This window comes from Mustela nivalis, assembly GCF_964662115.1.
Source record: "Mustela nivalis genome assembly, chromosome: 13".
NCBI lineage: Eukaryota > Metazoa > Chordata > Mammalia > Carnivora > Mustelidae > Mustela > Mustela nivalis.
This window is the reverse complement of record NC_139032.1, coordinates 64305539-64332756: the sequence shown is the minus strand read 5'-3', so window position 1 is coordinate 64332756 and position 27218 is coordinate 64305539. Positions and strand designations below refer to the sequence as shown.

The following is a 27218-nucleotide window of genomic DNA, read 5'->3' as shown; positions in this document are numbered from 1 at the left end:
CATGAATAGTAAATAACCAAACCCAAACCACCTACTGCCCAAGAAAAACACAAACACTAAAGCAAACTGAATCCTGCTTTAATTGAAGCTTAGGGAGTATAAAGTCCTACAGAAACATTACAGAGAATCTTCCAGAAAAAAGGGATCACAGCAATCCCTGTGGAGAGGCAGATGAGAGTTAATTCATAGCTCACTAAGGCCTCCCTGTGTCAAGTTTCCAAAGTACCCAGAAGATCTCTTCATCTCAGTCCTGTTCCCCATCCTCTCCAAGCTTGATTTCATTGTAAGATAAAAAGGGCTAATGACTTTGAAATTATTCTGGTCTCAAGAAGTAAGATTTTTTTAATGAGTAGGACATTTCAAAACTTAAATAACTTCAACATGGAACCCAGCTGACCTTAACAAGTTACTTAGTGAATAGGAAATGAATCATCCTGGACATAATTTCATTAAGGCTTCAAACCATCCAGGAAAAAATAGCACAATTATACCATTTTATAATCCAACTTTACAAAAAGTTTACTACACAAATCAAGAAATATTTGTGCCCACAGAGAGCTTATTTCTAAAAGATCTCCCTCACCCCCCAAAATAGTCATATGTCTCCACTCTTCTTTATTCCCTTCTCTGTGTCGAAAATACCAATTTATTTCTTCAGGAAGAATGGAAATCCAAAATTATACAGTAAGCCTGAAGAAGAAAATGCTGAGAAATCTAAAAGCAGGAAAGAAAGAAGCTGGTGGGGAAGACAAATGAGGGTGGTTTGTTTCTAATTCATTCCAAAACCCAAGACCTGCCTTTACCAGTCCTTTTCCCTGAAGTCATCTAGCTATTAGAGAGGAGAACCTGGACGTAAAGTCTGTGAAGGAAAGGTTGTTGACAGACAAACTGCCCTTAGGTGACAGTCAAAGAGAGAAGAGGTAGAGGTTTGGTGGTTAATGAAGAAGTGCCTGTCTAGCCATTCCCTCTTCTTCTCTTGGCTTGGCTCAACCAATGTAGATGCGATGGAAATCATTAGCACCAAACGCGGCGTTACACTTGGGACATTTGCGCTGACGGGTGTCATAGCGTGTCTTCACACACTCGAAGCAGAAAACATGGAAACACTTGGTCAGTACAGCATCCTTTTTACGCATGTTGCAACATGGACAGGTTAGGCGTGCCTTAAAAAAAAGAGAGAAGTCAGAGTCTGATCGACCATAAGGGTTTAAATGGCTATCATATGGAGGCAAATAAGCAGAAAACCCGCTAAGCACGAAGACAAGAGTGTCCCTCCCCACCAAAAGAAACCATCCTCTGGTTCCCTTCATGTAAAGAACTTGAGTATTTATTCTCCCAGGCTATTAGCAGGCCACTTCAGTCCCGAACAAAAAGGACAGGAAGAAATCACTGCAGTTTTCCTAACCTTGTAATCCTTAATCTCCTCCATCAGGATCTCATCACATTTGGGCACATTGTCTGGTTTCTTTGTGGTCTCCAGCTTCCTTCGAAGTCGAGAGATGTCCTCCTGTGGTAAGACCGCAAACCCATTAGACATACACACTCCCCCAGACCTGCCATTTCTGAAGAAAAAAAAATTGCTCCAACTTGAACTTTCTACTCGGCAAAGAAAGGACTTTCTGTCCTTACCTGGCCCATTATCTCTTAGGAATGCAGAGAACTGGAAAGGCAAATACCTTCTTTGTTCCTAAGCACAAAACCATAATCCTATCACCAAACTCTAGTTGCACCTAACTATTGTCAATGCAGTTCTGTAAAAATACAGTCAAAGAATTAAACAACAACAACAAAAAGATGAAAAACTTGATAAACTATTTTAAGGTAATTACTCTCAAGCTGAAGGTAAGAGTAGGTTAAAATAACGTACAGATGTATGGATAAGGCTAGAAAGTCATCATGAGAAACATATGACATGCCCAAAATAGAAAAATTACAGAACTTTAAAATCCTCTAATTTGATAGTGTTGCTGTATTCCATGCCCACCAGGTGGTAGGCACTATGACAGGCTTTTTGAGGGGAAAGGCAGTGAGGAAAACAGACTTGGTCTCGTCACACAAAGAACTTATAATCAAGGAGGAGATGACATACATTAGACCAATGATTCCTTCATAACATTTCAGAGCTCAAAAAATACCTGAAAGGTGAAACATAAAGAAAACACAATTGCTCTTGCCTGGGCTCTTTTGAAATTGAACATGTCCTTTTCTTTGGTGACACTGTTCTCCACAATCTCATCCTGAAAATCATGGAGCTTCTTCTGAGCCAACTCCAGTTGCGCTTTGAGGTCATCTGCCAGCTGGGCTGCCTCCATCGCCTAGACGAGGTGGACAAATAGCGTCAGCTTATCTCTAGGGAGGCAAGACGTTAATCCGGGCCAAGGTAGAAAGGGAACCTATCATGTCATCAGTGTCCTCCGTATTTGCTGCTCTGAGACTAGCCGTCACTTCAGATGACAGGGTAAGCAATCCTACCTTGCGTTTATTCATCTCTAAGGCCTGAGTCCTAAGACCCAGCTCCTTCTCCCCCGTGCCGATGTTGCTTTGTAATAGATGCTCCTTCTCTTCCAATTTCCTTACTACCTGTAACTGGGCATCAACCTTTGAAAAAGAAAAATCAGATTTTAACACAAACAGGAAAGAAAAAAACTATTAACTGACTAGGCACTGTTAATCCCTAGGCCCACAAAGACTCTGTTAGAAATCTCAAATCATCACTGTCTTTACCGAGGAACCCTTCAAAATATATGCAAGATCACAATACTTAAAAGCTTCCCTTTTCATACCAAAAAAAAAAAAAAAAAAAAAAGTCATGGTTGATGGCTCAATCAAGAGTTTTAAGAAACCACTGAAAATTATTTTCCAAGTTGCCAAGAGCAAAAGGAATTACATTTACAGATACTCACCTTCTTCAGCAGTACTAATTTTCAAAGGTTGGCAATTCACACTAGATTAAATTGTAAATTATAGCTCAAACAAAGGCCATTTCTCTCAGAATGGCTAGAAGTTCTAAACAGTCTTTTTCTTAAAATTCACACACAGGGACACCTAGGTGGCTCAGTTGGTTAGGCAACTGCCTTCCGCTCAGGTCGTGATCCTGAAGTCCCAGGATTGAGTCCCATATCAGGCTCACTGCTCAGCGGGGAGCCTGCTTCTCCCTTTGACCCTCCTCCCCCTCTCATGCTCTCTCCCATTCTTTCTCTCTCAAATAAATAAATAAAATTAAAAAAAAAAAAAAAAAGAAAGAAAGAAAGAAAAAGGGAATTCATGCACAAAGTGGAGTCAAGAGTCAACATGAAAGGGTACAAAATAAAGTCATACACCCACAGACTCTCATCCCAGCATCCAGAGGTAATCAGGTAATCACTCTGTTTCTCATACAGCCTTCCAGAAATTTGTAAAATACACAGCACACACAAAGATGTACACGTTTTTAACATAAAAGGGATAATAAAATCACTTAATAACATTTTCCATACTAGCAGATCCTTATTTGTTTTAACAGCTAAAGTGTACTTCTTTGCAGGGATGTATAATTTATACAATTATTATATATAATAATTATAATTTATTATGCCAAAAATATAATTTACTTTTCAGGGTTTTTTTCTTATTTTAAAAAATGCCACAATAATCATTCTTTAATGCAGAGTTTCATGTAGAAAGTACCCTACTTCAACAGAATTCTGGCAAGCTCTATTCAAATTACCTGAGTCTTTAGAGTCAAAACCTGGTCAGCCAGCTCCTCCTTCTCTTCTTTAAGTAGCTTGTGGATCTGATTCGACTTGATACGCTCCGACATGAGTTTGAAATTTGCATCATCCTTCTCCCGCAACTGCTGCATTAAACGGATATTCTGCTCCTGCATGTCTTCAAAGGCCTGGCCTGTAACATCCATCTCTGAGAGGAGAGCCTCTTCCTCCTAAAATATGGAGAAAGAACCCTCATTTTAATAGGATCTTCTAACTCCAAATGAGCACTGGAAACTAAATAGGATCTTCTAACTCCAAATGAGCACTGGAAACTAAATTTTCCCAGTGTTAATTCAGAAATAAAGTAACCTGCCGACAGAGACTCGGTTTTAAGCAGCTTAGTTTTGTCACTTAGGTTAGCCCAAGGAATACTAAAGAAGCCCTTATTATCTGAAGACACTGGCACCGATGGTCTGATGCTCAGCTGATCTGTATTCAGGGCTGGTTAGAATAGACAAATCTACACACCAATGTAGCAAACTGCTCAAGTAGCCCTTGATGAAGAGAATTTCTATCACAAAACCTCACATTTTCTCACACTTTTCCACAACTGTAATTACCAAATTTCACTACAGACTTTGCAGCTGTACTGTACAACAATCTGATGAGTGAAGAATAGTACCTAAAAATATTTTTGACTTCTATTTTGTGTTATGAGGAGACTGAACATCTTTTCAGATGTGTAAGAGCCATTGGTATCCTTTTCTGTGAACGAGTCACATCTTTTGCCTATTCCTCTACTAAGGTGTTGGGTTTTCCTTTCTGTCATTTCTGGGGAGTTTTTAAATAATAGCAAGATAAGCTCTTTTGTGCTAAGAGTTAGAAATATTTTCTCCCTGCTTGTCATTTGTCTTTCAGCTTTGCGAATAGTTGTTTCTGCCAGATAGAAGTTTTGTGGGTTTTAAGTTGAAATTATCAATTCTTTTCATATTTTTTAAACTTTTATTAATAGTTAAAAAGGTCTCCAACAGGGCGCATCTGGGTGGCTCAGTCGTTAAGCGTCTGCCTTCAGCTCAGGTCATGACCCCAGGGTCCTGGGATCGAGCCCCGCATCGGGCTCCCTGCTCAGTGGGAAGCCTGCTTCTTCCTCTCCCATTCCCCTTGCTTGTGTTCCCTCTCTTGCTGTCACTCTCTGTCAAATAAATAAATAGAATCTTTAAAAGAAAATAAAAAAGGTCTCCATCATTCCGACTTATAAAGGAATTTGTTTTCTTCTAATGGATTAAAATTTTTTTTAAATATTTTATTTATTTATTTTATAGAGAGACAGGGAGAGAGGGAACACAAGCAGGGGGAGTGGGAGAGGGAGAAGCAGGCTGCCCGCTGAGCAGAGAGTCCCTAGCAGGGCTCTATCCCAGGACCCTAGGATCATGACCTGAGCTGAAGGCAGATGCTTAACGAATGAGCCACACAGGCACCTCAAATGGATTAGCTTCTTTAATATTACAGCTATAATCCATTTGCAAATTATCCTTGTGCAGAGTGTCTGAGTATATATGCAACTTTTTTCCAATATTAGTATTTCTTTTTGCCCTTCCACATTTAATACTTTTCCTTTTCCCCACTGACTTCAAACTGTACCTTTGGTACATACTAAATACACATGTGGGGCGCCTGGGTGGCTCAGTGGTTAAGCCGCTGCCTTCGGCTCAGGTCATGATCTCAGGGTCCTGGGATCGAGTCCCGCATCGGGCTCTCTGCTCAGCGGGGAGCCTGCTTCCTCCTCTCTCTCGCTCTGCCTGCCTCTCTGCCTACTTGTGATTTCTCTCTGTCAAATAAATAAATATAATCTTTAAAAATAAATAAATAAATAAATACACATGTGTACTCTGGTCTATTTCTGGACTTCCTATTCAGAACTAGCAGTCTATTAGTCTCAAGCTATCTTACCTCCTGAAACTTCCTGTTTTTATACCTGGTTGAGATAGGAACTGCCATTGCTCTTCTTGTTCGGTTTTACTGGCTATTCTTGTGTGCTTTTCCATATGTACTGTAAAACTGGTCTTAGTGGGCGCCTGGGTGGCTCAGTGGGTTAAGCTGCTGCCTTCGGCTCAGGTCATGATCCCAGGGTCCTGGGATCGAGCCCCGCATCGGGCTCTCTGCTCAGCAGGGAGTCTGCTTCCTCCTCACTCTCTGCCTGCCTCTCTGCCTGCTTGTGATCTCTCTCTGTCAAATAAATAAATAAAATCTTTTTTAAAATAAATAAATAAATAAATAGAATTGGTCTTAGTGCCAAAATCAACAAAACCAAAAATCAGTATTTGTATTGGGATAATACTAAATTTATAATGTCGCTCCACTTCTTACTAGAACCTATAGTAGGACAATTTCCTGATAATTTTTATTTTTTTATTTTTCTTAAAGATTTTATTTACTCATGCAGGAGGAGAGTGCACACGTGCACAAGAGGGGGGCAGGACAAAGGCAGAGGGACAAGCAGACTCCCCACAGTGAGAGGAGCCCAATTCGGGGCTTGATCCCATGACCATGGGATCAGGCCCTGAGTCGAAGTCAGATGCTTAACCAACTGAGCCACCCAAACACCCCAATAATTATTACATTTTTTAAAAAGAGCAAGAGGAGTGCCTGGGTGGCTCAGTCGTCTGCCTTTCGCTCAGGCCATGATCCCAGAGTTCTGGGATCGAGTCCCACATCGGGCTCCCTCCTCAGCAGAAGCCTGCTTCTCCCTCTCCCACTCCCCCTGCTTGTATTCCATCTCTCGCTGTCTCTCTCTGTGTCAAATAAATAAGTAATATCTTAAAAAATGAAAAAAAGAAAGAGCAAGAAAGAGAAAATTGGAAACCACCAGATTTAAGAAAAGCCAAAATCCCACTTTTTTATCAAAGAAATGTATATAGGTTCTAATAAAGTTCCTCTTTTCAAGGTACTTAATCTAAAACTCCTTCACTTTGCCATTTTGTTATTTCTTAGATACAGTGAACATATATAGTTTTTCCATTTCTGGTATCTTTATTATTGAACATTCAAAGTTAATAAAACACACCGGGACTTAAAAATAAAGAAATATATGTTCGTTGTGAGAAGAAAAAATCTCTACAGTTACGTGACCTCAAAACAGCCACAGTTAACATACTAGTTATTTATTTATAACCTGTTTGGGGGCACGTTATTTGTGATCATAATGCATATAAAACCATACACACACACACGTATATATGTGTGTGTGTGTATATATGTATATATGTATGTATATATGTAAAGACACACACATTTTTTTTTCATTTAGACTCACTATATCCCTGATTCCAGATCAGCAGAGGAAGGGTAGACACCTCAATAAACAACAACTGGCTACCCTTTTGAAAAAAAAAGGAAGAAGTAAAAATTTAAAAATTTGCCTCACAAATACGTTAAACAAAATAATAAAGAATGAAAGATTTCAGTATAGAAACAAACGTACATATAGGAGTAAAACATATTCACAGAAAGAAAAAGACTGGACTAAAAGAGCATACTGCACTGTCAATAACTTACTTGTCAAGTAACATGTACTTTTTAAAAACCTAGCTACGCAAAGAGAGTGTGCCCACCTGCTTGGCCATGGCCAGCTTCTTCTGCAGGTACTCTATCTGCTCCTCAACGGCCCGGATCTTCCTCAAGGCATCCTCATCAGCCATTTTCTTGTTCTCCTTTTTCTCCTTATCCTCTAGATCCTTGAGTCTTTGCCTTAGATCTTCCAACTAGAGAAGGTAAGGAATCACACACACAAGAAGAAGAAGATATAATACAATTTCAAGAATCAACTGATCCTGCACAGATGGAGGGCCCACAACACCAAAGCACCCTGACAGAATTCGAAAGGGAGAGAACGCTATACTGGCAGGGCACATCACAACACTGCTGTCACTTCCCTCCATTCCCACATGACACACTCGTATGAGGAACGCTGGTGACGAGTGCACACGCACCTCTCCTTAGGATAGTGGTTCTTACCCTTGTTTTTAAGGCCCCCAAATTTTAAGAGAATAAGACATTCTTCCCAAAAGTAATCTGAAACGTAACTCACTGTGTAACAGTGATTTATGGGAAAAGCATTAATAGAAAAGAGAGAAGAAAAAGTCTGAAAAGGTTACTCCGATTCCCAGAAATTGTGATATACCTTACCACATAGTACAGAATACAGAAATCTGTTTTATTTTAGATGGTCTCTGAAAGGGATGAAAGTGCTGCTAAGTTTTAAATGCTAACTTTAACGATGAAGAAAGAAACTACATTCTTCAGAAATGTGAAGGAAAATCCCACAAATGCAGACTATAACCAGAATGACAGGTAATGGCAGACTAGATTACCTCTGCCTTAGACTTCTTCTCAGCTGCCATCAGCTGAACTTTGTCTCTCTGTTCCTTCGGGGCAGAGCGGTACATATCTAGCAATAGTTTCATCTCCTTTTGGCTCTCTTGTGCCTTCCTATGATGAGGATGGTAGAGGGAAGTGAAGGTGTAATGAGAAAACACAGGACATCAGAGCAAGGGAATTTAGAATTGAGCAAAATAATTTACAACCGTTCCATGTACACCTTACATCACAGCTCTGAAAGATAATACTTCTCACGGACCATCAGGAAACTTGTGGATACACTCGGAAACTACAGAAAAGCAAGCTCACTAATGGAATCATTTCTCCCTTCAGACTAAGTTCTCCAACATAAAGTTCTAAAATAAACACCTGTGGCCCTACTTAAAGAGGCAAAATTCTAGGGCCCCACTCTTAGAAACCGAGATAGGTCTGTAATGGGGTCCAGGAATGTATTTTAAATAAGTCACCCAGATAATTCTGGTACTATACTTGAAAAAAGTATTTGCCTTAAAGAGATCAAGAGGAAGGAATAGAAAAAAAGGGAGAAAACTAGAATCGATAGTGGAGTGATGAGCCATCAGCTGCAGACTGAAACTTCACCTCCTCCCAAATTATCCAACCTCTTAACTATACTTTTATATACCAAAGAAACTCAAATGTTTTGAGCATAGTTGTCCTTCAAATCCAAGTATCAATAAAGGCACAACCACAACCAATGGTAAGCAAGTTGTAACCAGTTCTACTGGTTATGCAGAAAGACAAGGGGCAGAAATGTGATGTTATGTTGGTGTTTCATTTAGGACAGGTCTGTCTTACCATGTCAATGCCTGCAGGAATAAACCTAAGACATCTCTTAACATGATCTGATACATACACAAACTAGTTAACTGTCGGGTAAATAGACCAACATTGTTCAAGTTAGAGTGATACGAACTCTATCCATTATGATTTAAATTACAGTTGATGCCAGCAATCTGCCCGCAGTTAATTTCAATAATTCTCATGAGTATCGCTTAAGTCATAACACCATGTCCTGTAATTTGGATTCATGAAGAATAAGGCTGTAAGTGCAGGGCTCACCGAGCCCTGACCACCGAGCCAGATGCCACACTAGTCCACGCAAGCCATTTTGACTGCACACTTGATTAAGAATTGAGAGCACAATTAATTGTACATTTAGATACACCTGAGATACCATGACAGCCTGTAAGTCACGCCATCCACCAAACATTGCACGCATGATGTCCTAACCTCAGCTTGAGTCAGAAGCAGTTACTCTAGAAACAGTTACTCTAAAGTCTGCTCTTACTTCAGTTCAATCTTCAACTGTTTGATAACTTCTGCTTCCTTTTTCCTCCCATCGTCATGTTTCCCTTTCTCTTTATCCTTAGCAGAGTCTCTTTCCTTCTCTGACTCTTTCAGTTTCTGCTTCTCTCGTTCCCTTTCCTTTTCCTTCTCCCGCTCTCTTTCTCGCTCCCTCTCTTTCTCCCTCCTTTCTCGCTCTCGTTCTTCCTCGTCCCGTTTGGACTTGATTTCACTGGCTTCCTCCTGAGATGCCTTTGCTGCGGAGGACTGGGCAGCTAAGTCCTCGGAATCTTGCTTCAGCTCCACGGGCTCGTCCTTCGGGTCCTCAGTACTGGACTGAGACTGCAGGAGGGCGGTGCCGCTGCGCAGACGTGTCTGGGGGACGAAGAGGGAAGCAAGCGTGTGACTGACGGCAACCAGCCCACTCGGCTCCCTCAAAACCAGCCGTGCACACAGAACAGCTGTTCGCACTTATCTGACCCCTCCTGGTTACCTTGTTCAGGTCAGACTGGGCTTCTCTCAGTTTCCGCTTGTACCTCAGGACCTCGCCTTTCAGCTGGTGGTTGTGATTCTGGAGGCTGCTGATGAGGTGGCGCATCTCCCGGTTGATGGGGCCTGAAATACAGCAGCAGCAATGTTAGGAAGAACTGTGACAAGGGCAAAGGCACAAGAAGACAAAGTGCAGAACACATCAGGGCCCTCTGAGAAACAGGGGAAATTACCAGAGGACCTCCTCCTAAGAAGAAAACAAAACTGGCCAATCTGAATTGAAAAACAAACACCCAGGCTGTGAGCCAGAATGAATCCCAGGGTTTGATTAAGGGTCTTTAAGACATCTGAGCTCCACTTAACACTGTCAGATCCAGATAGACTACACTATGTTGCTGAAGGAACTTTAAGGAAGCTTGCCTTGCAAGCTGTGAGGCGGAGTGAGAATACTCATACCTGCTTGTTCATTGGCGGCCAGCGTCTGCTCAAATTCTATCCTCAGCATCTCGTACTCCTTGCGGACCTGGGCCAGCGTATCTTCCAGCTGGATCACTTCAGTCCGCAGCTTCTTATGAAGACTAACCTCATCTCTCTACACACAAAAAAGGGAACCAATCAAAAACTCTTATCCAAATGTGGAAACATCATCATGTTCTATTAATATGTTTCCTAATTTTGACCTGTAAGGATCTAAGAAGAAAAAAAAGTGAAACACTAAGAGGGATTACTCTGAAAAGTTCCCACTCAATCGATATTTAATGAGCACCAGGCAGCTACAAACACTGATCTGAGAACTGGAAGGCTATTACAGAAATGAGGGAAATAGCCCCTACCTGCGAGAATGTTATAATTTACAAGGAATACCAAACAATAAAACAGAAGGTAAATGTATGTATGTACGTAAGGTAAGACATATTAAATTCAATTCATTTGTCAGACATACAGTAAAAGACCAACTATGACAACAAATATTATCTTAAGGACTATGGAAGGTATGGAGTTGAACACATGAATGCAAGTTTTTGCCTTTAAAAAACGTATTTACATTTGCCCCAACACGCTATAATGGCTTATAAATGGCACTATTCTTGCCACAGAAAATCAGGTGCTCTGTCTCCTTTATCACTGTCTCTTTTGGGTACGTGTCTGTTGTCCCATACCACAATCTAATGGTCACTACTCACCCCGCCAGACTCTCTGATCCCAAATGGCGGGATGCCCGCCATCCAGCAGAATAAAGACCTACGGCCACTCCATACATACTTGCTGAACGAGCAATAATCACTCACGAGAGGGTAAAATTATAAAATTTATGAGGCAGAAAAGCTTATATACAGAAGACAAAGTGAGGCTATTACCTCAATGAGTTCAACTTGGCGCTGGTGGGTCCCCCTGGTGCCATGAAGCAGCGTCCGAGCCTCATCCAAATGCGCTTTCAACTGCAGACTCTCGTTGTACAGGACGGAGAACTGCGACTGCATACAGCGGTACTCTGGGGTCTCCTTAACCGCCTCCTCCACCGCGCTCCGCAGTTCCACCTGAGGAGGGCCCAAAAGCCAGTCAGAAGCAGAAGCTAGCGTCTGCGCCCTGGATGCCAGATAGGAAATAAAATCTTAAACTCAATGATGTCCTGTGCAGTTGAGACAAGTTTTTTGCTTGATTTTTGTTTTTTAAGATTTTATTTGTCAGAGAGAGAACATGCAAGAACACACATTCAGCGGTAGCAGCAGGCAGAGGGAGAAGCCGGCTCCCCAGTGAACAGGGAGCCAGATGAGGGACTTGATCCCAGGACCCTGGGATCATGATCTGAGCCAAAGGCAGGCACTTAACCGACTAAGCCACCCATCTTCCTTACAAAGATTATGAATTGTATTTGCCCACTCTTCTAGTTCTGTAAACTCTCTATCAAATTAAATCTGACCAGCCAAGAGGTGACAGCAGGTACCTGTGTTCTCCACCCAAGAACTGTTTTAATTGACATGTATTTTACATTATATATCAACCTACACCAATGACACTAGAAGATGCCTATGAAATTTGTCAGACCTGGGAACACAGAAGAACCCTATGAAATTTGTCAGGATGTTTAATTCTTAAAACACAGTTGAGGAACCCCATCACTAACTTGTTCTTTTTGTTAACAGTCACAGAGAAATAGATTTTCAATACTGGATTAAAAACAGTTATGCTTCTCTTAAGCAATGGCTTGCTTTAATTATCCACTTTAACTGATTTAACTCAGGTTGGTTTTGTTTTGTTTTGTTTTTCAGTTTGAACATCTTTATTTACCTAGAAACATGAAATTATAAAAGACATGCAGCTATGACTGAAAAAGCGGCAGGAAGCCTTTCAGGATCTATTTTCTTCCCGGCCCCCAAGAACGTGGGGAGAGAAAAATTCTAACAGGCAGGTTTGAAAACCAACAGGAACCATCACTGATCATGTTTCTTTCTCCGATCTGGCAGCTAGGAACAGAAGAGCCAAATTCCGTGACCCACATTTGGCAATTATGGACACTAAGTAGCCTGCCTGCTACAAGATGTATGTGCTCCTTGCACAGAACTTGTACACGAGCCCCGTTTTTTTTTTAATCCATTTTGGATCATCACCCCAGTTTACCCTACTCATTTTTCTCAACAATTCCTAAGTTAGAGCACCTTGATTCAGTCTACGTATTTCTTTATAGGTTGTCTTAGATACTTTTCAGAACAAGGTACAGTATAACTAACAAATAAATAAATAGACATACCAACAAAACCCACATTTTTCTTTTCCCTCGTAAGTTCTGAGGGCCAATCAGTATGTATGTGAATTGATCAGCGAAAAGTTTCATTTTACGGCCCTTCAGAAAGGTGACTCCTACCTTCAGCTTCTCATTTTGGGTGGTGACCTCCTCCAGGTCTTGCCGAAGTTTCTCCAGCTCACAGTGACGGTTCTGAGCCAGCTCTTTGTTCTCCTCAAGCTCTGCATTCATTTCCTCAAACTGGAGAGAAAAAGGAAAATAGCAAAATGAGCAAAAAGAATTTTTATATCATTCCCAGTCCTAAGCTTCCACCTTCACCTTCCCATTCTTCTAGCCCAACCCCACTCTGCCACTTGTGAACTCCTAAGTACCAAGCACGACAGCTGACACGAGGTCACAAACGTGTCCCGAGTTGAGTCGCGCATCTTACCTTCCGGGCATTGATAGTGATCGTGCCGCCATAGAGACTGCTCCCTGCTCCGTATACCTTATAGCCTTTCGAATTCACCTATAGGAAGGACAAAGATTTTAGTGAGAGGAGACCCTAAAATTTTATTCTGATAACCAAAGTACTTTCAAGAGTCCATTTTGTTCCCAGGTACTACTACCTGGGTCCATCCTTTCTGAGTAGACTCTTTAAAAATGAATCTAGTCTCTAAACTGTAAATGAAAAAGCACTTGCCCGCTCCAGAACTTCTGCTAAGTGGCGGTTGAGTCGCTGTTCCCTCTTTCGAATTTTGTCAATATCCCACTGCAGGTCATCAATCATGGACTCAAGGACAGACACTCGTGACTCAGCTGTCTCCACTTTACTCTGCAACTTAGAGAACTACAACCCAAAGACAGGTATCCAGAAAAAGAAAGCCAAAAAAAAACCCAAGTTAGAAAAGCAATACCTCCCATCACTACCTTACATCCCAAATCTCACAAAATTAACCCCTGCTTATGCAACATTATAGGCAAAATTAAATTGGAGCTGCTTCACCTTCTTCCCAATGCATGAATATAAAAATGAAATCATGAAAACTCTAATTACAAAACTGTTAAATGTTCACATTAATATATACCCTTTGTGTTGGTTTTAAAAAATGGTCCCCAAAGTCTTTGGCAGTGGTGGCACTGGCTCTCCTCTTGAACCTGGGTTAAGTTCAGTGACCCGGTGGAAATGATGCTACGTAACTTTGAGGCTAGGTCTGAAAGGCCATGCAGGTTCTGCCTGCTGTTCCTGGAGCATTCGTTCTCTGGAAGAAGCCAGGTGGCATGTAAGAAGCCCATCCCTGACACTGCCACGTTGGCGCAGCAACATGCAGGCTTTCCAGGGGACGACCCACCACTGTGAGCTCCCCACCAGCTGACAGATAACATCAATCGTCAGCCACGAGAGCCACGGTGGACGTCAGTTCAGCTGAGCAAAGCAATGTCTCTCTCCAGCTTAGTAATGCTACACGAGATTTGGGAAAGGGCCAGAAGACGTGAACCTTCTCATCTTTGTCACACCTAATTTATGTCTCAAACATTAAAAAAAGTTATTTTATTTTTCTACTATACCCCAATCGATTCAGAAGCACTGCTATACTCTACTATGCATATATTTTAAGGCTAATGAGAATCCACATGTATTAACAAACTTCCCAGATGATTCTCATGCAAACAGCCAGCACGGACCTTGGCACTTGAGTTTACAAAGTAAGAGCATAAAGAAGAACATGGGCTTTAAAGTAAAACACACCTACATCCAAATTACAGTTCAATCACTTGCTGGCTCTATGTTCAGACCAGTTACTAACCTCTTTGAATTTGTTCCCTTAGCAGTAAGATGGCAACTGCTTGACCATCAGAGAGGATACTAAAGTACTGAAGTGCTACGCACTAAGGAGATGGTAACTACTAACTTACCAATAAGCACAGGGTATGGGCGGCCAAACTAAAATACATCAAATTTCAACACAATATCCTTTCAACTAAACTGAAATGATAATCAGGGGTGTCAGAAAAAATCTTAAGGGCCTATTATCATTTTATCTCAATCACTGTATATAAATAAATGATTACCCAAATCCTGATGCGGTTTGGTCACAGCACTATTGATGCCCAAATCTGGACGGAAAACACACATTCCTCAAGTTCCCAGCCCATCATCGATACAGTAGTTCCTACTGACCCATTCTCAGATGAATTTCTACCAACCCATCCCTCAGTAACATAGTACGTGATATTTTATATCTGGGGTATTATTTGATTGCTGTGTTGTTGCACAAAACCCCACATGATGGTATTTCTTCCTAAAAACTAACATCGTAAAGTTGTCTATTCAACAGAGGCACAAGTCTAGGAAAAGCATTCGATTTTTTTTTTCCCTTAATCTTTCCTCAGATTTCAATTTCTCAGATCTGGCTGTTCACACCCACCCTGCATGCTCTTTAATATTAAAACAGGCTTTCAAAATACAGCCAGATGATCCTCAAAGCACTCAAAATGCTAAATCAATGTCTGCCACAGGCCACAAGAAAGTACCATCTCTTCTTTCAGGTCAAGTACCTCCTGAGACATGGTGCGATGCTTCTCCTGAAGTAGGTCTGTCAGTTCCTGTAGCCTCATGTTCTCCTGGGCGAGAAAGGAATTCAGCTCCTGCACCGCCTCCTCCACGATCAGATTATCTGAGGGAGCAGAACCGCACTTCAGTTTAGTATCTATAGTTTCATATTTTAAAAGTGCGCCTCCCACCAAATATTAACATGCATGTCACTTTATTTTCCTGAAAACCTTCAAGAAGTAGGTTGGTTTTTATTATCTTCACATGACTGATTAAGTACCCAGCCCTTAGATGACCTGCTTAAAGAAATGAGCCAAATTTGTGCTTCAGTAGAGGATGACACAGAGCCAAAGTCACCTAACTCTCATCCCTTTCTACAAAGTCAAAATGCTGTGAGAAAAGAAATGGAGGTTCTGTTACTTTATTCGGATAAGACACAATCACCTAAAAAACTGCATTTTAGAATTGTAGACAAGATAGAGGTATCTCTCATCAGTGACAGTCTTCATAGCAATAAAATTCTATTTCATAAGGCTATCACAAATTCCTACTATTCACTAACACCAACATGCAGCATCTCTCTGTTGAGAGCAGGGGGAGCAGAGGGCAGAAATTTCCTGACTCAAATGAGCACCCATAAAATCACAAAGAATAAAGGTAAGAGCCTTGAATCACTTAACATAGTCCAGAATACGATGCTAGGGGCACTCCTGAAGCGCAAAAGCCAAAATGTACACTACAATTTACAAAGAAGGTAGATAAATATACAGAACTTATTACACCAAGTAAATATGTTTAAAATTAGAGTCACAAATATAAATGCTCAAATCCAAATGTTAGCAAGTGAAATCAGATACTCTTCAGGATATACAGTGCCCTGTAGAGACAGTTACCAGAAGGGAAAACTGTCGGCTTTCCTCCTACCCTCTGGCATGTGGTGGAGAAACACCATACACAACAGGCTGGCCATGTGGTGGGTTTTGTGGTTTTCAACCAGGTTTGCCTGTAGAATTACTTGTGGGACTTTTAAGATTAGACAATTCCCTAGGACCCATCCCACACCTACTAAAGAAGAATACCCACAGGTAGGGCCAAAAAACATATGCTCCAAAAGCTCTTAAAGTGATTCATAACCCAAGTTAAGAACTGGGAGCTGAATTTTAGTCCTTTTAATATCCTGAGATACTCAGAATGAGTCCTACAATATATTAAGAGCTCAATAAATACTTACTGAATTAATAAACAAGCTGATAAATCCAATTCTTTTGAATCCAAGGATAAAATAAACATGGGGGGGGGGAGTGAACTGCCAAAAAGGTATAGTTGATGCTATAATTCATTCTTTATAGATCTTTATCTTTTAGCAAGTTCAGCTTATCTACAGCAATTGCCTTTTATGCTATAAAAAATAACTCAGTGATTTGTAACATAATTAACGTTTTTATTTGAACTTAAACTCTAACTTTAAAGTGCATGCCATCAAAAATAATTTTAAAATACTGTTCAGTATACTACCCATTTCAGTTCATTTTTAAAGGTACCAATTACTATTACTTGATATTCATTTATAAAATCAAGTTTAACACTGGCATAATCTCTGCAATGGCATATTACCTGCATATAATATGCATACCAGTATGTACCATGATACACACGGTTCATCCATGTGGCATATTATAGGATTTAACCACACCATCCAACTGTTCTAGTACAGTCAATGGAGAAAGTATTAACACCCAGCTCAGTTTACATTAGGTGACAGGGAGGATTTATAGCCACTCATTCATCATAACTAAGCACGCACTAGATAGCAGATACAGTGCTAGACACTGGAGAAACAAAGAGTGAGCCAAGGCACTGCACCAGGAGACAGAACCCACAAGAGGACATAACATATGAATAAAAAAGCCTGGGAGGACATGAACCACACTCTTCTTACAAAATGATCATTTTAGAGAAGTAGGAGGGGAGGACTGCTAGAGTCCACTTGTACGTATTTCTGATTAGTGTATTCCAAAACTGGTATCTAAATAATAAAGTACACTAATATGCAAAGACATTATTGGAAAAGCAAAAGAAACCCTTTCCCATCAAATTTTCACAAGGTATTTTAAATCCCTCACCTTTTAATTCTGTTGACAATTTAGCCAAGTAGCCTTAAAAAAAAATTAAGAGTAGGGGCGCCTGAGGGGCTTAGTTGGTTAAGCGTCTGCCTTAGGCTCAGATTCCTGGGACTGAGCACTGCATCAGGATCCCTGTTCAGTGGGTAACCTGATTCTCCTCTCCCTCCCACTCTGCTTATGCTTGCTCTCTTGATCTCTCTTGCTCACTCGCCCTTTCTCTCAAATATATCTTTTTTTTTTTTTAAGATTTTATTTATTTATTTATTTGACAGGCAGAGATCACAAGTAGGCAGAGAGGCAGGCAGAGAGAGAGAAGAAGCAGGCTCCCTGCTGAGCAGAGAGCCTGATGCGGGGCTCGATCCCAGGACCCTGGGATCACGACCTGAGCCGAAGGCAAAGGCTTTAACCTGCTGAGCCATCCAGGCGCCCCTCAAATAAATCTTAAAAAAAAAAATTACAGAGGGCACCTGGGTGGCTCAGTTAAGCATCTGCCTTTTGCTCAAGGTCATGATTCTGGAGTCCCCAGATCAAGTCCTGTATTGGGCTCCCAACTCAGCAGGGAGTCTGCTTCTCCTTCTGACCCTTCCCCCTCTCTTGTTCTCTCTCACTCTCTCTCAAATAAATAAAATCTTAAAATAATAATAATAATAATTTAAAAATTCTTATTTGCCTGCCCAATGGTTCATTACATTCAACATATTACTATCAGAAACAAAAGGTTAAACATCTTTTTTTTTTTTTTTTAAAGTAGTCTCCGGGATGAATGTGGGTCTTGAACTCACAACCCTGAGATCAAGAGTCACATGCTCTAAGCCAGCCAGGCACCCCAAAAGGTTAAACATCTTAACAATCACAAAAATTATGCTATTACAATTAGAGCATGATTATTAAAAATGTGAATTCAGGGCATTTAAGAAGATGCAACCTGGCTACACAAATACTTTACTATATAACGTACAATTTTAAGTTTCTCCATTAACACTGACTAGTAATATAATTATTTCAAATAGACACTTCTCCATTCATATATTTTCTTTTATCTTTTTATTTTTTTTGAGGGGGGAGGGGGGAAGAGAGGGAGCAAAAGAATCTTAAGCACATGGAGCCCATTGCAGGGCTCAGTCTCATGACCCTAAGATCAATACCTGAGCCAGAATCAAGATTTGGGATGCTTACCAACTGAGCTGCCCAGCCACCCCTCTTTTATCTTTTTAAACACAGAGACCATCTAACAACTCTAAAACCTGAGCCAACTCTTTTCGAAAATATTAGAGATGGGGTGCCTGGGTAGCTCAGTGGTTTCAAGCCTCTGCCTTCCGCTCAGGTCATGATCCCAGGGTCCTGGGATCGAGCCCCACATCGGGCTCTCTGCTCAGGAGGGAGCCTGCTTCCTCCTCTCTCTCTGCCTCCCTCTCTGCCTACTTGTGATCTCTGTCAAATAAGTAAATAAAATCTTTTTTAAAAAAATATTAGAGATAAAAATAAATAAAAAACAAGAACATATCAAAACTGACTCTTTGGGGGCATGCCTGGGTGGTCATTCAGTTAAGTGTCTGACTCCTGATTTTGGCTCAGGTTATTATCTCAGGGTCGTGACATTGAGCCCTGGGTTGGGTTCCACGCTGGGCATGGAGCCTGCTTAAGATTCTCTCCCTCTCCCTCTGCCCATCCCACCCCCCTGCCCCACTCTCTCTCTCTCTCTCTCTCTCAAATAAATAATTATCTTTCCGGGCACCTGGGTGGCTCAGTTGGTGAAGCATCTACCTTTGACTCAGGTCATGATCCCAGGGTCCTGGGATCGAGTCCGGAGTTGGGCTCCCTGCTCAGCAGGGAGCCTGCTTCTCCCTCTGCCCCTCCCCAGCTCATGCTCTCTCTCATTCATGCTCTCTCAATCTCCAATAAATAAATCTTTAAAAATAAATAAATAAATCTTAAAAAAAAAAAAACCCTGACTCTTGAAGTCAAAGTTCAACATCTTATAAACAAAAAAATTTTTAAGTGTAATTACCAATATTTAAAATATCCAAAAACACAGCCATTCCTTAAACAGTAAAATTAATTTTGCTACCTATAAAAGTGTTTAATTAACAGAGCGTATCAGAATGGAGCTTTCCTCAGCTACTTACAGGACCGTTAGTGGCTCAAAATATGAAGAACTTGGAAAATACTAACATGCCATAGCAACGACATTACTGTTATTACTGGTAATACTGGAGACTGTATCCCAAGGAATGGAATAAAAAATAAATACATTAAGTCTGCAACTACAAATCAGCATGCAAAGAGAGCTCTTATTCCTCCCGCTTCTTCTCCCAGTCTCCCAGCCTCACCTCCACTGTTCAGCTTCCGCGATAAGAGCTCCACTTTTTCTTGTAATTTATCATAGACCGTCACAATCTGGGACACAGCTCGGCGGGAGGACTCCACACGCTCCTGCAGCTGAGATTCCATTTCCTCGCTGGAACTGCTGGCCAGAGTAGCAAGGAAAGAGAAAGCTGGCTCTTGCCCTTCCCCTGTGGACACAGGGGAGAAAAAGAAGCCGTCAACATTATAAAACTGGCAATATCAAAATCTTCTTTCTTTCCTCAAGTGGAAATCCCGAAAGTAGAGCTCTACTTCGGAAACCCACACGGCACGTGGTGGTAGCAGGCACCACAAATACTCACCTCTGTCTCGGTCATCCTTCCGCTCCTGATTGCTATCAGAGTCCGGTTCTGGTTCCGGCACGACAAGGGCTTTTCTCTCCGTGAGGAGATCTCCCAAGCCCTGCTCCAGATCGTAGCGTTTAAGGATGATACGGATGTTTTCATCGAACTGGAGGAGGGTGGGCACCGTTATGAAAAAACAAAAGAACACAACTTGGGAAATGAAGAGAGTGCTAACAAAGGCGAACAAAAATATTTAAAAATCTGAGCAAATAAACAAGTGAGCTACCTGACTCCAGTACCGGTTGACAATCAGCAGTGAGGCATCATCGGTGGCCTGTCTTCGTTCCAGTTTTTCGATGTGCTCACGGAGTTCATCTTCAATGGCCTGCCGTTGATCCAGCATTTCTGCCAGCTTGCGATTTTTGGTTTGCAGTGTACGAATGTCTAGCTCCTCCTGCTCCAGGAAACCAATCTTATTAGTCTCCACAAAGAAATTGGGCAAATCTGCTTTTAAATTCAACAGGGTCATATTAATTAGTAATTTCCAATGACTAAAGCTATTTATCTTTAAATGTCTTACAACAAATAACTGGGTAAGTAGGAACAGAGGAAGGAAAGAATGTGCGATGATGGGAAGTAAGAATGACGCTAATATACCAAATTTGGACCGCACCCATCTCACGGTTCTCTTCTCATGAACACTCTCAAAGTCCCATGAGGCTCCACTGTCCAGCTAGACCACCTTCTACCCTGATGACCGCTGCCATCTATCTCCTCAGCACCGCCCCCCACTCATTTAGGAACCTCAGCACCTAATACCCATGCGGAGAGGTGCACATGTGGTCAAATGATCGAATCCTCTAGCTGTCTAGGCTGCATTCTGAATTCCTTAACTCCGGGGAGTATCTCCCCCATACTATGCTTCAGCCATACACTTCAAAAACCACATCTTGGACTTCTGTCATTATCTGGAACTGTGCCATAAATGAAATCTTAAAATTCTGTGAACAGAATTTCTGTTCCTTTTCCAGGTACCTTGTGCCCTTACCCCCATATACCAGTCCTCATCTAGATCTCCCAGAACCTTGAATTCTCTCCTTTTTCCTTCAGTCCATCTGTCTCCACTATCTTCCATACCTTGACCTCAGCTTTTATTCAGGATCTCATTCTCCTCTGTTTCTGCAAAAATATCACTCCATCAGTAATTCCACACCTCTCTCAGTATCTTTCACTTTTCTCCCTAATTCCTTTCCCAGGACAAGGTGGGGACTAGGGGTGGGAAAGATGGGGTGAGTAACCCAGGCAAAGAAAAGGATTGAAAATGATTACATTTTTACTTTACCTAGGAATTCATGAATATTTTAAAGTAAGAACTGTTTATTAGAGCACCAATTTCTTGTAATGCTTCCATTTTCTTTCTTCCATTTTGGTTAAAAAATTCTTGATATGTCAAATTAGTCAAGAGCTTCCCAAACATACAGCTAGTAAGACTATTAATCGTATTAATAAATGAAATCCTCAACCTCTTCTCTGAGCCCTCCTTTCCCCCTTCTTGTTCTAACTGAAACCTGGATGAGAATCCTGTTGCCCCTTAAGTTTCTCCAGCACTGGGCCTGGGGGCAGGCAGCCATCCTCCTTGTTCTGTAATAGCCTGCCATTCCAGGCCATTAGCCCACCTGCCTCCCCCAAACCTCCTAGCTTTGCAGCTCATGCACTGGTCTGCACCACCTGCTACACTGCCTTCCTGCGCTACTCTATGAATGCCCAGATCACCTCCCCACGTTTCCTAAAGATTTAGCACCTAGCTTATTATACTCTCAAATGCTACTCCTATCACAGTTCTTACTGATTTCAATCCCCATATAGATTATCTTTCCTGTATCTCAAATCATCAAGTTGTCCACCTTCTTTCCTTCAATGATCTTGTCCTCTGCCTCTCTCAGCCACCAAATTCCCAGTTATTCTTAGACTTAGCTATACGTATATGCTCTTCATAAGCTCAACTTCAAACACCTCATTCTCCACAAACACCATGTACTTTTCCAGCTCACTCTCTTTAGTGTCCTGACTCCCAAAGCTCTGCACCTCCTCCAAGATCTATAATCCATTGGTTCTGTATCTTTCCCATCCTTCACTCCTCTCACTTCCTCAGTCCCTTCTTTATTGAACTTAAATTCTGCAGTAAGTCGCAATCTTGACCTTTTGTAACCTCCTCCTCCCCTGCTTCTTCTTCACACCTACTTGGTAAGAACCCCACCCCTCATAACATCCAACTCTCCACTCCTACAGGCCTACAACCATGCAGCTGAACGTGACCACAAAACATAAAGTATCATGCTGCCTGGGCTCACTTTAAACTCATGATCACAGAGTCAAGTAGGTCCTCAGTGCTGGCCAGCAAAAATAGCCTAGTCCGTTCCCTCATCAAGATGACTACTTCATACCTTCTCCTGTCTCTTCAACCTCCAACACTTCCTCCCCCATCCTCACTCTCAGATGAGTCGCCTCTGATTTCACTGAAAAAAAAATAGAAGCAATCAGAAGAGAATGTCCATAGCTATCGCTCATAACTGCAGCTACGGACCTACCTACAGCTGAACTTACACCCACAGCCTTCCTCTTTGTTGCTACAGATCAACTGCCCCTGCTCCTAGTTAAGGCCAGTTCCCCACCTGTGCGTTATATCACATGCTCTCTCCCCTATTCATGGAAATCACACCAACAACCATCTCCTCTTTCTGCTACCCCATCAACTTGATCATCTTTACCAATTCATTTCAATCAACATGCTATAATAGCTCCTACTTTGAAAACAAAACAAATCCTCCCTCAACCCCATATTTTCCTCTGGCTAATGCCCCATTTTCTGTGTCTTGCTTTGTATTAGTACTCTTGCCAGGCATGGTCTCTCCCCTCTTTTCCCTAATTCCTCTCCTCTTCTCTTCAGCTCACTGCAATCAGGCTTCTAGAACCACCACTCCATGAACATAGGTCTCACTAAGGCTCTACTGCTAAACCTAATGTCTCAGTGCTCCCCTTACTCAAACCATCAGCAGCACCTGAACAACTCCTTCCTTAAACACTCTCGTTATTTGGTTTCTGGGCCCCCATGGTCTCTTGTTCTCCGCCTACTTCATTTTCTGTCTCTTTGGTCAGTCTCTTCTCATAACCTTGACATGAAAATATCAGTCAATATCAGTGCTTCAGAGCTCTGCTGTCAAACCCTTTCCTTATCTACACTCAGTTAGAGCCTCTAGTCTCATGGATTTAAATACCTCCTACAAAATGATGACTCCCAAATGCACAGCATTAGCCCAGACCTCTTTTCAGAGAGCAGATTGTGGTATCCAGCCACCTACCCCCTCAGATGTCTAGAAACTTTCCCACACTTGAATGTCCAAAATCAAACTCCTCCCTCATCCTCCACAGCTTCCAAAAAAATCTGCTCCTCTCACACTCTTCCCTAGCTCAGTAAGTGGACAGTCCATACTTCCAAAATTCTGGGATCTCATAAACTTCATCCAATCCATCAGCAAATCTGTCAATACTACCACCACAGTGACCCAGGTCACCATGATCCCTCATCAAGATTACCGCAACAGCTACTTGCTGTGGACACTTTTGTGCCCCATGCCATGTCCCATCAGCCTGCCAGACTTCAACACAGCCATGGTGGAGAGCTCCATCCACACCCCCAGTGTTCTTACCTCAAGCCGCCCAGTCTTTTCATTTTTTGTTCCACAACTCAGCTGGCTCACTAGAGCAACCTCGAAGTGCAGAGGAAAAGCTATTGCCTGTAAGAGCAACCTTCAACCAACTGTAGCAGGAATTAGTGGATATATGCCCCAGCTCCCTACCCTTAGAAAGATGAAGTGGAAAGGAAAAGAGGGAGTAGGAATGAGGGAACAACTCTGCTAACTGAACCGATGCTCCTCTACCACCTATTCACCAAGCATAAGTGACAACATGTTACTCTCCTGCTTAAGACCTTACAATGGCTCCTCACTACTTTGAGGATAAGATCCAAACAGCGATGTATCCTTTCTGCTTCTCTTAGATCACGGGGCTATTCATCCTATTCATCCCTATGAACAACATATCCTATCATCCCTATGAACAACATATCCCCCACTCATAAACATTAGAACAATCTGCTCTGTTGGCAATGTCACCTGGCAGCCTGAAGTCCAGGGACTGTCTTTAGTGTAAAGCATAGTTCTGGCAAACAGCAGATGCTCAACAAATATTTATATCTATTGAGTTAGCAAATCCTTGGGATGCAGAATATGATTCAGTGTTAAGACAAAATCATCTCCTGGCCAAGTATGGAGCAGCTAAACCCCAGAGAGACTAAGGACACTTCATCAACAATTTACTCTGAATGTTCCCATTATTCTCCCTGATCCTAAGTCTAATTCAAATAAGTAAGAGATGGGGTTTTATAAGCTATACAAATGTAAAGCATTTTAACACCATATCCCCATGGCTGAGTTCCAGAACACAGACTCCTGATCTAAATCCAAACCAATTACAGTGAGCTTCTGATGTCTAATGGACATATAACATTACTCTAAGCTTCTGGTATGAAACAGTCTAAAGAAACTGTCAACTCCATAACAGCAAGGGCAGAGTCTACTTTATTCACCATTACATTCATAATATCTAGCCCCGTAATAATTATCAATAGCTCAAACATATTGCATACTTACCATATTAAAGCTAATGTTTTAAGCCTGTTTATCAGGGCCTCTTTCATTTTATCCTCTCAACAACACAATGAGGTAGGTACAATAAAACATTTTATACACAAGGAGAAGAGGCACAGGGAAGAAAAGAAAAAAGTGAGCAACGAAGAAGTGGTAGCACTGAGGGGAAACTCCAGGTCGTCTGAACTCAGACTCTGACTCTTCACCATTCTCTCAGTGATTTTGCTACACTGTCTCTTAGTACCTAGCATCTAACTTTTCAGTGAATGAAAAATGAACGTACAGTTTCCCACTGCTAATGCCTATAATCAAGGTGTATCAGGCACCCCACTCACCAGAGATGAGAAGCACACCTTTGAAAATAAAGACCAAATGTCAATATACTCTTTTCAGAACTGACCACATCATTTCACCTACTTCTGGCTATTTCCCTCTTCTTGTCAAATAAATTTCTCTTACACCAGAAGGCTTCCATAATCTCTTACTTTCAGGGTGCAATTGACAAAAACAAAACAAAACACACACACACACACACACACACACACACACATACACACACACACTCTCACAGCACTGTTTCCACATACCGTTGAAGAGACACCCCCGAGCTTAATCGTCTCCACGGTGGTCCCTGAATCTTCAACAGCTGTCTTCTTCTCCGGAGGCATGGATGTGCCAGACTCTCCAGCCGCTCTTTTATTTCCAATTCCTGACATCTTGGCACCGGATGACAGCAGTCTTCCTGGTGGGGAAAAAACCCTCAGAAATTTAGGTAAGATATGCAAGAGCAACAATAAAGAAACCACCCACAGTGTAAAAACTAGCAACTTTTCTAGCCAGCCTTTTAACCAAAATCCATTAACTTCATACCAAGTGACACAATCTCCAAACTCCTCTTGGAAAGAAAAAAGTAACCTGTGGAGTAAGAGTCAGGGCTGAATTTACACAACCACCAATTTCTAAATAGAGTGCTGATAAGAAATAAGACAACGGGCAAAAGATGAAGACCCCAAGAAAAATGTCAGAGAAATCTCACTTCCTGAAATGTCAGAATCAGAAAAAGAGTTTGATTAGGAAAGGAACTAATTCTATTGTGTTGGAAAAATCACAGAGCTGAAAGAGATCTCAGAAATGTCTATTAAATCATTAATATTGAGCAAACAGTGTATCACCAATGAGGCTCAATTTCCCAAGCCAGGAATACGAGTATATAATAATCACCGTGCCCCTTTCAAGGAATGAATAAGTATAGAAAGAACGTAGCACAATGCCTAACACGAAGAATGCACTCAGAAAAACTAGCTCCCTTTCTTCGATTTGCAGTTCCTCTCCTACTCCCAAACGTTCTCCTCATGATGTCGCACAACCCTAAGGAGAGCCTAGACCTGACAGTGAATCACCCTTCTACCTCTCAGGGAGCCGGGTTGCCTTGAAGGAGTTCTCCCAAGGGCTTCGGTCTCCCCCTACGTACAGTAGAGGCGAACAAACATTCTGGCTACCTAAACTGCCTCCCAGGGTTTCGGAGCTCAAAGGAGGAGAAATGGATGCTAAAGCACTTGCTGCTTCAGAAAGCAGCCCTGCCATCACCGAGACTACACACCACCCTGCTTCCGATTCAAGCTCCAGAAGGGGGTTACTGGCGGCAGTAACCGAAGTGGGAGCTTGCCTGGACACAGGACACAGAGGGGCTAGACAGGGGCCGCAACACGACTCGCGAGGAGGCAACGACCCCAGCCTCCCGCGCCGCCAAACGCAGGGAAGCCCCGGAGCCCGAGAGGGTGGAGATACCCCAGGGCCCGCACAGTCCCGCAGCGCCCTCGCCCGTGGTCTCACCTGGGTTCTAGCAACTCGCGCGGCTGGGCAGCGGAACTCAGGCAGTTACGCACCAAGGTCCGCTCAGCGCCCCCACGGCTCACCCCTGACCCTCAGGCGAGGACCCATCGAAGCTTCCGGGAAACGGGGCCAAGGAAAGGAAGAAGGGAAAGAAGAAAAGAAGGCGCTTCAGCGCCGCCGGGCGGAAGTGACGTCCCGCGAGGGCGCCGAGCGCCCGGAAGCAGGTGCCGTCTCCGTAGCAACGCGAGGGAGCCGACCTCAACCTGCGCCGTGTCCCCGCTGGCGTGGGCGAGAGGGCCCCTGACTTTTTCGGCTTGTTGGCCTGTGTTACTGCGACCTCGTTTTTGCTACTGAAATAAAGTGCCTTGTTCTGTTGCCTCTTACTGGTGCTATGGAGACTCGTTCGGACTGCCGATTGGCCGACGGGCCTGTCAATCTCTGGGCGGAGAGACCTAGCCTCAGGCACCTCAGGAAGTTGTTACTGCCCGGCCCCTTTGTGCTGAAATCGTCCTGGAGAAAATCTAAAGGATTTGAGGGGTTTCGGGGCTTGTAGGTTCTTACAGGGAAGTATATACGGTCCTGCCAACACATTAGAATTATTTGGGGAGTTTTGGTCCTTCTAGGGTAGGGGCTGCCATGGGCCTTTTTTTTTTTTTTTTTTGACAGAGATCAAATGTAGGCAGAGAGGCAAGCGGCGGGGGGGGGGGGGGGAGGAGGGAGGAGGCTCCCCGCTGAGCAGAGAGCCCAATGGGGCGCTGGAGCCCAGGACCCC

At 42.4% G+C, this 27218-nt stretch overlaps 1 protein-coding gene across 2 annotated transcripts; it reads right to left on the bottom strand.

Moving 5' to 3' along the window:
- Positions 1–57: 57 nt before the first annotated feature.
- Positions 58–26826, bottom strand: RNF20 (ring finger protein 20). 2 transcript variants are annotated; one of them, XM_082696806.1, is made up of 20 exons: positions 26447–26826; positions 25201–25355; positions 20194–20361; positions 19926–20073; positions 19590–19772; positions 15142–15260; positions 13286–13432; positions 13034–13111; positions 12724–12843; positions 11219–11398; positions 10317–10452; positions 9865–9986; positions 9376–9746; positions 8060–8177; positions 7301–7450; positions 3707–3919; positions 2473–2598; positions 2175–2315; positions 1406–1507; positions 58–1163 (listed from the first exon to the last, which is right to left on the bottom strand). In XM_082696806.1, the coding sequence occupies exons 2-20, from the start codon at positions 25327–25329 to the stop codon at positions 987–989; spliced, it is 2928 nt and encodes a 975-aa protein (XP_082552932.1). In that variant the 5' UTR covers positions 25330–25355; positions 26447–26826; the 3' UTR covers positions 58–986. The 2 variants fall into 2 exon arrangements, with proteins under 2 accessions (XP_082552932.1, XP_082552933.1); XM_082696807.1 differs by having other exon boundaries at positions 26500–26798.
- Positions 26827–27218: the final 392 nt, after the last annotated feature.